Source organism: Barbus barbus (genome assembly GCF_936440315.1).
Source record: "Barbus barbus genome assembly, chromosome: 39".
In the NCBI taxonomy this organism is placed as follows: domain Eukaryota; kingdom Metazoa; phylum Chordata; class Actinopteri; order Cypriniformes; family Cyprinidae; genus Barbus; species Barbus barbus.
This window is the reverse complement of record NC_136717.1, coordinates 1,930,721-1,943,445: the sequence shown is the minus strand read 5'-3', so window position 1 is coordinate 1,943,445 and position 12,725 is coordinate 1,930,721. Positions and strand designations below refer to the sequence as shown.

Here is a 12,725-nt window from a genome sequence, read left to right as displayed (position 1 = left end):
ATCATTTTTGTTTCAGAATTTGACAGAGGTGGAAAGAGTACTGAACATTTGTACTTAAGTACAAGTACTGTTACATTGCTGAAATAATCCTCAATTACAAATAAAAGTACTTGTGCCAAAACAGTACTTAAGGTCAAACTACTCCGAGTACTAGTTACTTTTTAGCCAGCGATATTTAATGATTTACCAAAAATATTAATTCATATCAAAGATTTATGTGGATAATATAGCTACTTTGAACAAAACCCACTTTTATCTTATAGACAAAGTACGTGAATTAGTGATACAGGTTAAGAATATCTGCTACGTTGTTACTGTTGTAACTGTAACTAAGCACATCTATTACAATTACAATATAAGATTGTTTTCATTTATATACCATAAAATCATAACATTACTAGTCTATTTACATTGTCATTTGGATTCAGTTTCAGTTATTAAATTGAATAAATAATCTCTCTGCAACAACAATTTATTTTTGATCTATAACTTCTTTGTTTTTGAAATATTCAAGTTATTTTCAATCCTGTAATTTGAATATCATGACTTTACAGTTGCTTATAGTTAGATATAAGACTAGATATGTAGCTCCCTTCAGTTCATCATAAACTGTATTATTTACATTTGCTTTCTAATATAAATCCAGTGGTTTTGGCGAAAAAGACTTTTATTTTGGTCTGTCGATGTGATGTCATAAGACTGCGCCGTGCTGAAGAAAAGCCAATGCTTTCAACCATTAAAGTGTTTAATCAATACAACTCGTTTAGAGAATTGTGTATATATTAATTGGTGCTTTATCTATCTATCAGACACTAATGAAGGATATTTTCTGCTCCCGCTGAAAAGCTGCGTCTCGTCTCGTGAATCAGTTTATCATGAACATGAATTCAGTCACTGGTGAGTAAGTTAGTGATGGAGAAACACAGCTTTTTAAACTCATCGCTAAACGATTCGCTGTTTTCAATCTCTCGAATCTGCTGCTCGAAACGAGAAAAACAAACAACTTTTTCAAAACATCTGCAAATGTTTTCATGAAAGTAGAATCTAATTAAATAAAAGCTACAAATCAGTAAATAGCAGATATAAATCTTTATACAAAACTTAATTTGTGTTCTGAGAGCTAGTTTTGTAACGGTATGAGATTTTCACGGTTTGATAATCGTCACGGTTTCACGGTATATATCAAACAATAACGCTTATCAGTAACAATGACTCTTAAAAGATTACGAGCAAGTTATGATTGAACAAATCCTTTATTGCAACAAAGTTGAAACCATTTTAATGAAAGTATTTAAGTCTCTCTTCTGAATAAATAAATACATTTCATACAAAAAATAAAAGTATACACCTTATGTGTATCTATATCACACTTTAACATTTTAATTAATGTTTTAAAATGTTATCAAATTAAAATTTAACAACTTTTATTTTTGGCAACATTCTCCACAACAGAGGTATACCAAGTTAAATCATGGACAAACATGATATTCCTTAAAAATAATGTTTAAATAAATTAACTATTATAACTATGTTATTGTACTTTGTTGTAAGTACTCTGTACAATGCTAATATATTTGTCATTGGCAGCTCTGGTGATGTTCTTATGTAGATGCTGAAAACAGTATCATGCGTACTTCAGTGTGTAGTAGATAAAACTGTGCTACTCAGAGACCTGCAGAAACAAGCAGATTGTTCATATAGCAGTCTCTTCACACATCATATCTACTTTTGATTTATCCATCCATCAGATTGCTTGTTTCACGTGATATCCTCGTTATACTGTATAAACATGTTCACGACTGCACCGGGATTCCCTCTGCATCACGGAAATCATACGGCCTTAATTTATAACCTTTTATAAATGTGAAACACCTTAATCTGCACGAAGGGATGGTGTCCGTGTTGGATGTACTGCCTGCTTTTGCAGCCACTTTGCATCCATTTTAGCAAATTGGATCCATCCTCAAGGGCAACCCGTGTTTGTTTAAAAAAATAGTAATAATAAAAAATTATTCTCAAAGTATTCCCATACTACAGAGTTTAACTTTTTAATTTTTTCAGTGGAGATGGAGATTAACAGCCAAGTGAAAGCAGAGTGAAGCAGCCGAGCGGAAATAAGTTGCATAAGCGCGGGTGAGTTTATTTTTTTTCACTTTTTTTTTTTTTTTTTTAAACCCTAGATATGCAAATGTTTCCGATATGATAACCGTGCACGTTCAAGCTGTGATAAACCGTCATACCGGTATATCGTTACAGCCCTACAACGATCGTGTGTGTTTGAGGTTTATTCTAACATATTCAGTTCCAATAATGCTCACAAATTTTTGTTTTTTTTAAACAGTAAAAGCTTTTTTTGCGACTGTAGTAGCAATTTTATATTGAGTCAAGTTTAGTTACATCTGTAATTACATTTATAATTACACTGTTCACCCATCACTTACACTTAAACCTACCCATACCACCAAACCTGTCCCTAACCTTACCCATATCCCACCTCAATAGCAGCGAAAGTGTTTTACAATACAATATGACCACAATAAGTACATTATTTTTTGATACAAGTAGTTAAGTCCACCTAATATAAAGTGTGACCCTATTTTTAAACATTTAGTCATGCAACAATATCTCATGTATGTCTAAAATCAGGGATTAAAAATTAATTGGTTCTAAGTAAACACGGTATTCGTTACATTTCCCGAGGTTAATAAAACATTACTTAATAAATTCAAGGCACTGTAATTTCCACAAAATTCCACAAGTTCATTTGACACAAAACATATCGATAGGTGAGTAACACCGTGTCTACACTGGACGCGTGTATTTCAGGCGAGAATGTAGTTGTTTAAAACTCAAATCTGCGGTTTATTTATAAAAACAGCACCTATTTGAAAATGTGCTTCGCCGTGAGCTCCACGCGATCACTGGGCGCTCAGTGCTCATGTATCCCAAAGAGAGGAGCATAACCTCGGCTAGTCCTTCTGACATTTGCCGCTGGCTCTGATGACTCTGTAGTGGTTAAACATAAGATATCATTTGTTTTAGGTAAATCTAACAGGTAATCTTTGGTCTTTATTCTATTGTTCTATTAATATGTTAAAATAAAAACAGACAATGTTTGATATATTATTTCGTTTCATTGTAATGTATGTATGTTCCCTGAACTACATTTCTGCAGCTATTAATATGTTTAAATTAAAACGAAAAGAGGCAGTGGTGTTTGATATCATATTTAGTCTTATTGTAAATACAGTGGGGAAAATTGCAGTTGCCAAGTCGAGCTTACTGACGTTATCAAGTACGCTGCTCTTTGCAGAATTACCGGATTTGCGTCGTTCCGTCCGCAGGATTCACACTCCCGAGTCTAACTCGTGAAGTCCGATCTACCGAGGATGTCAGAAGTCCAAAATTTGCGTACTTTGTATTAAGAAACGTGCTCAGACCTAACGTTACGTCACCAGACTATTTGCCTAATCTTCTCGGTAGTTTAGACCGCGATGGAACAGTTTAGACAGCAACAATTTTCTTGGGACATATTGTTTCAGGTAATTTCGGTGGAAAAGCAGCTTATGTTTCACAGAACTAATCGTTGCCTGGGTTGCCATAGGCTACGTATGTGAGGGGCGGATCTATCAAAATAGGGGCGAGACCCTTTTGGGGTAGGGGCGTGTTTGTTTTGGTGATTTCAAATATTAACATTGACTTCAAGAAATCGCTTACCCTGCCTTTAAATGAGAGAAATCACTGACATTATTTAGGCTATACTTTCGACTGCAGAAAAAAACCGAAACCATTTAATTTGCACTGTTAACTTATAATTAAAAGAAAGACAAGAAAGAAATAACAACAAGAACAATCAAGATTTTTCTTGTAATTGAGAAAAAATATTGCAAAATAAGAAAAATTAATGCTGAATGATGTTTAACAGTGAACACATCTCCTGCAAAGCAGCATTCAGTCGCTGGTGTCAGTCGCAAATATTAAACGTTTAAAAAATTATTGTGAAAATGACTGGCAACGACTGGTTCTTGAATTCTAAGATTATAATCTTTAGACACCACGCACTATGTGGTTTTTCTGCCGACTGCAAACGGCGACTGAGCCCTGGAACAGACCCGGTCTGACTGGGAAAGATCAGCTGCCAATATCTAATTCCATTCATAATGAGCCTGAAAATCGTGTAGTGTGTTCTCTGCTTTACTAGTGCACTGACTACTGAACCAGGGATCTGATTGAGACGCATCCAGAGATTTAGTTTGGATTTAATTTTCTCTCTGTTCTGTACTATTCTCATCTTAAACAGGACAAAGTGTCCAAACAGAAAAACTCCTGAAGCAGCTGAGATCCACATGACACTGTTGTAAAGATGGAGTTTATTAAAGAGGAGAGTGAAGACATGAAGATTGAAGAAGCATTCAGAGTCAAACATGAAGATACTGAGGAACAAACAAAGATGGAGTTTATTAAAGAGGAGAGTGAAGACATGAAGATTGAAGAAGCATTCAGAGTCAAACACGAAGATACTGAGGAACAAACAGGTTGGTTTCTTTCTCAAAGCTGAACTCACTCATTTGATCCTTATTAAAATGTCCAGCTCTACAGAAATGAGTGATATGTCATGTCCTGCTGGTGTGCCCTTATTGGCCACCAGATGTCACTGTGTGTTTTGTTTGAGCACATGGCTTGTTGTTTGTGGTTTGTGCCATGTGCTCTCCTGTCTATTGTCTGACCCCGTCCTCCTTATCTCATTATTGTTTCAGTGACTTCACCTGTGTCCTCCTCGTTTGTCTCCCTATTTATTCTCCTGGTGTCTGCAGTCCTGTGCTGTTTCGTTATTTCATGTTTAATGTCGTGTGTGTTTGCAGTCTCGGCCTGCCTGCCTGTTTTTCCCCCTCGGGGTGGTTTTTGTTCAGTTTTTGTTTAATTTTATTATTAAAGGACACACCATTCTCCTGCACTTGAGTCCTCGCCTCATCTCTCTTCCAGAATCTGTGACAGAACGAAACAGCCAAATGAGGACTCAGCAGAGAATGGGCTCTCAACTTCCACCAGCCTCTAACGTCGGCAGCCCCCTCTACCAACGCATCCTCCAGTTCCAGGCCCTGAGCTCCCTCCGTCAGCAGGGCACTGACGTGAGGAAGTTTGCCCTGAGGTTCAGTGGTGCAGCAGAGGGTCTGGGGTACAATGATGCAGCCCTCAAGGACCTCTTCAATAGTGCCCTTGAGGAGCCCCTCAACAGGTGGAAGATGAGGGGGCTGGACCACCTAACATTTGGTGAGTTTGTTGAGTGCTTGGCATGTTCCACAAATAGGGTGGCTGGTGTGCCTCAGGCAGTGCTCGCAGAAGCTGCAGCGCCCCCAGTGATGGCCGACAAGGCTGGGAGCCAAGGGGTGTCAGAGACCTCGTCTGCCGCACCCAGTAATTTGCGTCCGGTGACAGAGCGTCTCAGGCTGATGCCCAGTGTGCAGGATCCCCCGCTGATGTCGGTGCGAGCAGCGTGGTCTGCTTGTGGTTTTTCCGAGGCGGCGGTGCCCGCTCACAAGGCTTCCGAGGCGGCGGTGCACACTCACAAGGCTTTCGAAGCGGCGGTGCCCGCTCACGATCCTCCTGAAGGGGTGGTGCACGCTCACAAGGCTTCCGAGGCGGCGTTGCACGCTCACAAGGCTTCCGAGGCGGCATGGCACGCTCACAAGGCTTCCGAGGCGGCATGGCACGCTCACAAGGCTTCCGAGGCGGCGTTGCACGCTCACAACGCTTCCGAGGCAGCGGCAGTGTCTGCTCACGATCCTCCTGCTCTGCCTGCCCCGCCTTGGCCTCCTGCTCTGCCGGGACCACCCTGGCACAGAGGTGTCTCCAGGTCCTCTGCCGCTACACGGGCCTGGCCTGATCCACCTCTGGCCCACCTCCCTCCCAGACATTTTTTATTTCAGTTTTACTGTGGAGCATCTGGAATCTGCTCCTTAGAGAGGGGGTTGTGTCATGTCCTGCTGGTGTGCCCTTATTGGCCACCAGATGTCACTGTGTGTTTTGTTTGAGCACATGGCACAAACCACAAACAACAAGCCATGTGCTCAAACAAAACACACAGTGACATCTGGTGTCTATTGTCTGACCCCGTCCTCCTTATCTCATTATTGTTTCAGTGACTTCGCCTGTGTCCTCCTCGTTTGTCTCCCTATTTATTCTCCTGGTGTCTGCAGTCCTGTGCGGTTTCGTTATTTCATGTTTAATGTTTGACGTCGTGTGTGTGTTTGCAGTCTCGGCCTGCCTGCCTGTTTTTCCCCCTCGGGGTGGTTTTTGTTCAGTTTTTGTTTCATTTTATTATTAAAGGACACACCATTCTCCTGCACTTGAGTCCTCGCCTCATTTCTCTTCCAGAATCCGTGACATGATATGGTTGAAGAAACTCATATGACTGTTGTATTTTAAGTGGTTTAATTTGTCATGGAGCAGGTCGCCTCATGTGGACAGATGTTGAGATCACATGACCACACAAAAGGTGTGGTCATGTGATCTCATGTGGGGCGGGGGGGGGGGGGGGGGGGGGGGGTTGTCATGCTTTTCATGTAACACACAGCATTTTACAAATATATCCACAAAATGAACTCTCTTCAAATTTGATGAAGTCTCAAAATAGTTGGGACGGGGGCATGTTTACCATGGTGTAGCATCTCCTCTTCTTTTCAAAACAGTTTGAAGACGCCTGGGGATCGAGGATATGAGTTTCTGGAGTTTTGGTGTTAGAATTTGGTCCCATTCTCGCCTGATATAGGTTTCCAGCAGCTGAAGAGTTTGTGTTGGTTGTCTTTGACCTATTTTTCATTTAATGATGCGCCAAATGTTCTCTATAGGTGAAAGATCTGGACTGCAGGCAGGCCAAATCAGTACCCGGACTCTTCTACTATGAAGCCATGCTGTTGTAATAGCTGCAGTATGTGGTTTTGCATTGTCCTGCTGAAATACACAAGGCCTTCCCTGAAATAGACGTCGTCTGGAGGGAAGCATATGTTGCTCTTAAAACGTTATATACTTTTCAGCATTCATAGTGGCTTCCAAAACATGCGAGCTGCCCATTCCAAATGCACTTATGCACCCCCACACCATCAGAGATGCTGGCTTTTGAACTGAAAGCTGATAACATGCTGGAAGGTCTCCCTCCTCTTTAGCCTGGAGGACACGGCGTACGTGATTTTCAGCAAGAATGTCAAATTTGAACTCGTCTGACCATAGAACACTTTTCCACTTTGAAACAATCCATTTTAAATGAGCATTGGACCACAGGACACGACGGCGCTTCTGGACTATGTTCACATATGGCTTCCTTTTTGCATGATAGAGCTTTAGTTGGCATCTGCAGATGGCATGGTGGATTGCGTTTACCGACAGTGGTTTCTGGAAGTATTCCTGGGCCCATTTAGTAATGTCAATGACAGAATCATGCTGATGAGTGATGCAGTGTCGTCTGAGGGCCCAAAGACCACGGGCATCCAACAAAGATTCTGCCTCTCTAAGACATCCCTTTTATAGCTAATCATGTTACAGACCTGATGTCAATTAACTTAATTAGTAGCTAGATGTTTCTTGCTTTTTCAGCCCTTTTTTGCCCCGTGCCAACTTTTTTGAGGATAAAAGTGTAAAATTTCTCAGTTTAAATGTTATGTTCTATTGTGAATAAAATATTGGCTCATGTGATTTGAAAGTCTTTTAATTTTCATTTTATTCAGAATTAAAAAATGTCCCAACATTTCTGGAATTCGGGTTGTCACAGGTTGGGTTGTTTGTTTTTTGTAAAATGCAACTTCATAATTGTCATTTTTTTTCAATCACATAATTATTGTAACATCTAAAATACATTGGGTGTAAAAAGTGTTTGTTTCAGCCAGTTGAAGGGTGGGTACATTGTGTGCACATGATCAGGATGGTACCACCTCCGCTTCATTTTGAGCCAGGAAAAACCCTAAGTAGGCCTATTTTAATAAGGAAATGTGCAAATCTTACAGTTTTCTTCAAGTTGTATCTTTCAAATACATTGGTATTTTTCATAATGTTGTGAAGATGTAAATGGAAATGTCTCTCTCATTAGGGATGCCCCCTAATAGTCGACTAACCATTAATCGACCAAAATGTTATTAGTCGCACACAAAAAAATCCACAGGCGAAGTCATGCAAACAGATCATTAACTGCTAGTCTATGGTAATATAGTACATCGGGCAGGACATCAAAAACGCTCACCTATCATTCATCAACCTCAAAAATATGGCTTATCATCTGAAATATGTAAGTATTAGCAACTTTACATGGCAACTCAATCTAATGTTAACCTAGAGAATTGTGCGCTGTTCAAGTGTCAGATGGAGGCACCAGTACTCTAACTTGCTCTTAAAATACTAATTTTCGGTCATACAAATAAGAATAATACATCTTTCGAATCTGTGAAGACTACATTTATTTGTGTTCACTCACAATAACAACAAAACGTGCTTTTGTAAAATAATGAAAGCAAAACATGAAGCGGTTTCTGCTGTGAACTTGAGCACGAAACTCCGTGAATCTTTGCTTTACAGGCATTAAAAATATATCTATAGAGAGTGAAATGTCAATTTTCAAATTAACCAATTCAAATGGAAAACAAATTCTCAGATTATGTAATCCGTGAAACATGCATACAGGTGCGTCCACTACTGCGGAGATGACGTCGCCATCTTCATCTCTTAAGCCGAAAACAAAAAGGCAATTGAAGACTCATTATAATGATTTAAATGGTTTATTAATAAACGTGCGATTAGTTGACTAATGCTTAAAGTTAACGACTACTAGTCTAGCATAAAAATCCTTAGTCGAGGGCAGCCCTATCTCTTATCTACTTGTCATTCAATCGACTGAAACGCTTCTTAATTCAAGGTGTAGACAGGGCTTTGGTGTATTTATTCAATAGACCAAACTGCATAATTCACTGTGTAAGTCATTGTTTTAATCCATCTACTTTATTGTAATTCAAACTTTATTCCCTCCTGCTACCTTTCTCCAACTTTATTTTCTCCATTGAAGCAGCTTATTTTGTCAGAGCTAATGAAGCCCCATTCTCCCCTCTGCCCAATACTTATACACTGACACAGACAAATCTGGGTGAAATTGTGACACTGGGATTCATTTTTTATTTGTCTGTTTTTTTTCCCTTAGACCTGATGGTGCTGAAAAAGGAGAGTCAAGAACTAAATGAAGCTGAAGAGAACAATCAATATGAGATGCACCATGATTTCTTGACTGGGGAAAAACCTAGACCGACTGAAAAGATTTCCTCACCAAAAACAGCTCAGAAGACCAAACCTAACAGTTCTAATCAAACACAAAAGCAAAACCTTGAAATCCACAAGAGCGTTCACACTGGAGAGAAGATGTTTGCATGTGATCAGTGTGGAAAGAGTTTCTCAGACATGAAATGCCTTAAAGTGCATGTAATTAATCACCCTGTAGAGAAACCGTTCATATGCCACCAGTGTGGAAAGACTTTCCAATTCAATAAATACCTTAAGACTCACATGAGAGTTCACACAGAAGATAGGCCTTTCACCTGCAAACAGTGTGGAAAGAGCTTCTCACAAAAAGTAAATCTCAACACTCACTTGAAAGTTCACACTGGAGAGAAGCCGTTCACATGTGATCAGTGTGGAAATAGTTTTACTCGTAAAGGAGCCCTTAATACCCACATGAGAATTCACACTGGAGAGAGACCTTACAACTGCAAGCTGTGTGGGAAGAGTTTCTCATTAAAAGGAAATCTTACGATTCACATGAGAGTTCACAATGGAGAGAAGCCCTTTGTATGCGATCAGTGTGGAAAGAGTTTCAGATGTAAAGAATCACTTAATTCCCACATGAATATTCACTCAAGGGAAAACTGTTTTATATGTCATCAGTGTGGAAGGAGTTTTACAGACAGAAATCATCTTAAGATTCACGTAACGACTCACACTGGAGAGAAGCCCAACATGTGTCATCACTGTGGAAAGAGTTTCACCAAGCTAGCATACCTTAAGAATCACATTAGAGTTCACACCGGAGAGAAGCCTTTCTCCTGCTCTCAGTGTGGAAAGAGCTTCACCATTAAAGGAAACCTTCAGGCTCACATGAGAGTTCACTCTAAAGAGAAGCCATTCACCTGTCATCATTGTGGAAAGAGTTTTGGATTTAAAGGAAACTTTAACAGTCACATGAGGTTTCATGTGTAAAATTTATTCTGCCATTACATTTAGAGATGCATCTGCAAAGTCATGTGCTTGTGAGACCCTGTGTGTTCTTTGTGTGGAAGGAGTTTTAAATGACATACAATTAGTAGTGATTGCAAGACCTGAATTGAGTGTGTCAGATAAGGATAAGGGAGAAATGTACAGTGCATAGTAGGGCTTGGTATCAATTCAGATGTCCTGATTTCGATTCGCAAGAAAATGCTCTTCTTAATTTTTCTGGTAATCAGATGAAGGCATAAAACATTAATTTAATTAATCCTAATCAAATGCAAATTAAATCCTTTTATTTTTTGGCAGACAAAAAAAAATTTTTTGGCAGTGCTGCACAACAGAGGTTTACTGTTAAAATTAAAAAGAAAACACACATTTCACCTGAGCATTACGAATCACGCGTATGGCTTTGTTCTTGGTTCTCATCAACAGTATCTCAGCCATGAAAAGCACTGAATGAATGACAGGCTTTCTGTTGTAACATCACACAGGGTAAATAAGGGTGACATCCAGTGGAGAAGACTAATGAGAAGAATCACATTAATCAGATCTTGTTTTAAACGTGTGCTGAAATAAATACCGGAAAGACTGGTTTTGAGAATCGATATCAAATCGACGTCATTAAAAAATAAAATATTAATCGAAAAATCTATTTTTTTTGCCCAGCTCTAGTGCATAGGGTCCTCCAGGACAGGTGTGAAAACCCCTCAGAGAATAAAATGACTATGATGCTTTTTATTTATTTAATGTTTTTCGTTTCAGTGAAGCTTGGCTTCCATAAACTGAATATGCCTGCTTTGCTCCACTCACTCTGTGCTGTAAAGCATAGGTCTTCAGCTCTGCTTCCCCTGCCTGTTGCATGAAGCTAGATGAACAAATTCAGAATGGGTTTAGAGATGACAAAACCAAGCAAATCCAACCTGGTTTAGATCAGATTCAGAGGGCTCACAACAGTCAATAGGACTATAAATATTTCAATGTTCTGATCTAGAGTATGTGATTAACTCTGGAGCGCAGGCACCTGAAAGTCACTCAATTTGATTCTCTCTATATTATATTCTTATAAATGTAATTGTGACAAGCCTGTGTATGCTTTTGTTTTAATGGACTTTTAGTTTGTATTTCCTTTGTTCCATTAGTCACTGTGGCTATTCTTTAATTAGTCTCATAAACTGGTCATCTTTGAGTTCCAGACCGTCTGTCGTTTCTGTTGAGAGCTAGTGTGGTGTTCTACATGCTGTATTGTTAATGCTGTTTTCTATTGGATTTCCTGAATTTACTTTTCTTTAATAAATGAGTTTACTTTAATAATTTTATTCTGCCTTCATCTTCATTGGACTCCAAACATTCCGACCATGAAAAGAAAGATGGAGATCACCTCCATTAATGTGGCTCCGATGAACAATTGTGGGTTTGGTTCTCACCTTGTAGGCTGCGATTTAAAGCCGCAAATTTTTTCATGAACGTCAGCTGCCTCCATAATTCTCTGATACTTACAAGTGAAAATCAAGGCACGGCATAAATTACAAATTTATTAGGCAGAATATTAGCGCAAGTGGGGTTCTCCGTTATCTTGCACATGGCGTAAGCGTGCTCCGGCCTGGAAAGTTTAGTGCAAGTGAGCGCAGGCCAGCAGGGCATAATCGCACTCGGGCTCGGTTCAAGGCAACCGTGCCTAGTGTGAGTATACCCTGAAAGAAAACTTAACAGAACAGAACAGTGGGTGATTTCTCACTCTTTCTCGGTTTCTTTTTTTTCATTTACATCAGTGACTTAAACTCCCAACAGGTTTCGCTTTAATGCTGCATTCCCAGCCTGGTCTGAAAAGCTATTATTTAGTTGCAGATCCCTTGCGCACAATCGCAGCAGTGAGTCTGTGACCCATAGACATCACCAGACTCTTGGTCTCATCCTTTGAAATCTTATTAAAGACATGCTAACATCTCCGACACCGCGCTGAAATGCCATAGCGCCAGAAATGGCGTAATCACTACATTAACATATTTGGCAACTGGAAAAATGCAACTATGCAGCAGTGATGATTTGGGTTTGTTACAGCACTTATGATGTCGCTGTTAATTTCCTATAAAATATGTTAAGTATGACAGCATGGTAAATAAAAAATAAAGAATATATATATATATATATATATATATATATACACACATATATAATGTGTGTGTGTGAGAGAGAGAGAGAGAACGGAAACATTCCGCCTGTAATTTCAAAGTGAAGGCTAATAATAAACCCTACTCTTAAAAGCGCTCATTTATTTCCTTCTTGGACAACCAACCAATCTTCAGTCATCAAAAATGTGTCATAAGTTTTTGTCTTTTCCTCGCTCAGAGTTGCTGTCAGATTGGTCCTGAATCACTTTTAAGCTAAGACTCCTAGTTAGACATTTTTAAGCTAAATTAGGAGCTCTCTAAAAGGATTCTTAGAATCTTTAGGAATATGGGCCTTGATGTCAATTAACTTAATTAGTTGCT

General features: G+C 39.3%; 1 protein-coding gene and 1 long non-coding RNA gene across 3 annotated transcripts in view; one reads left to right on the top strand and one right to left on the bottom strand.

Moving 5' to 3' along the window:
- LOC306858963 overlaps positions 1 to 12,725 on the bottom strand; it is a 1,377,007-nt gene that overhangs the window by 835,421 nt on the left and 528,861 nt on the right. The window lies entirely within an intron of this gene.
- Positions 675 to 11,542, top strand: LOC306858906 (uncharacterized protein). Of its 2 annotated transcripts, none has more exons than XR_013783248.1 (4): positions 675 to 897; positions 2,062 to 2,133; positions 4,301 to 4,617; positions 9,179 to 11,542. XR_013783248.1 is itself a non-coding variant. In XM_079399703.1 (4 exons), exon 4 carries the CDS (start codon positions 5,010 to 5,012, stop codon positions 6,030 to 6,032), a length of 1,023 nt encoding a protein of 340 aa, XP_079255829.1. In that variant the 5' UTR covers positions 675 to 897; positions 2,062 to 2,133; positions 4,301 to 4,617; positions 4,984 to 5,009; the 3' UTR covers positions 6,033 to 7,686. The 2 variants fall into 2 exon arrangements, 1 of the variants encoding a protein (XP_079255829.1); XM_079399703.1 differs by lacking the exon at positions 9,179 to 11,542 and adding an exon at positions 4,984 to 7,686.

What these genes read in the sequence shown, in the direction of transcription:
- LOC306858906 (XM_079399703.1), top strand. Translation starts at nt 5,010, where the DNA reads ATGAGGACTCAGCAGAGAATGGGCTCTCAACTTCCACCAGCCTCTAAC.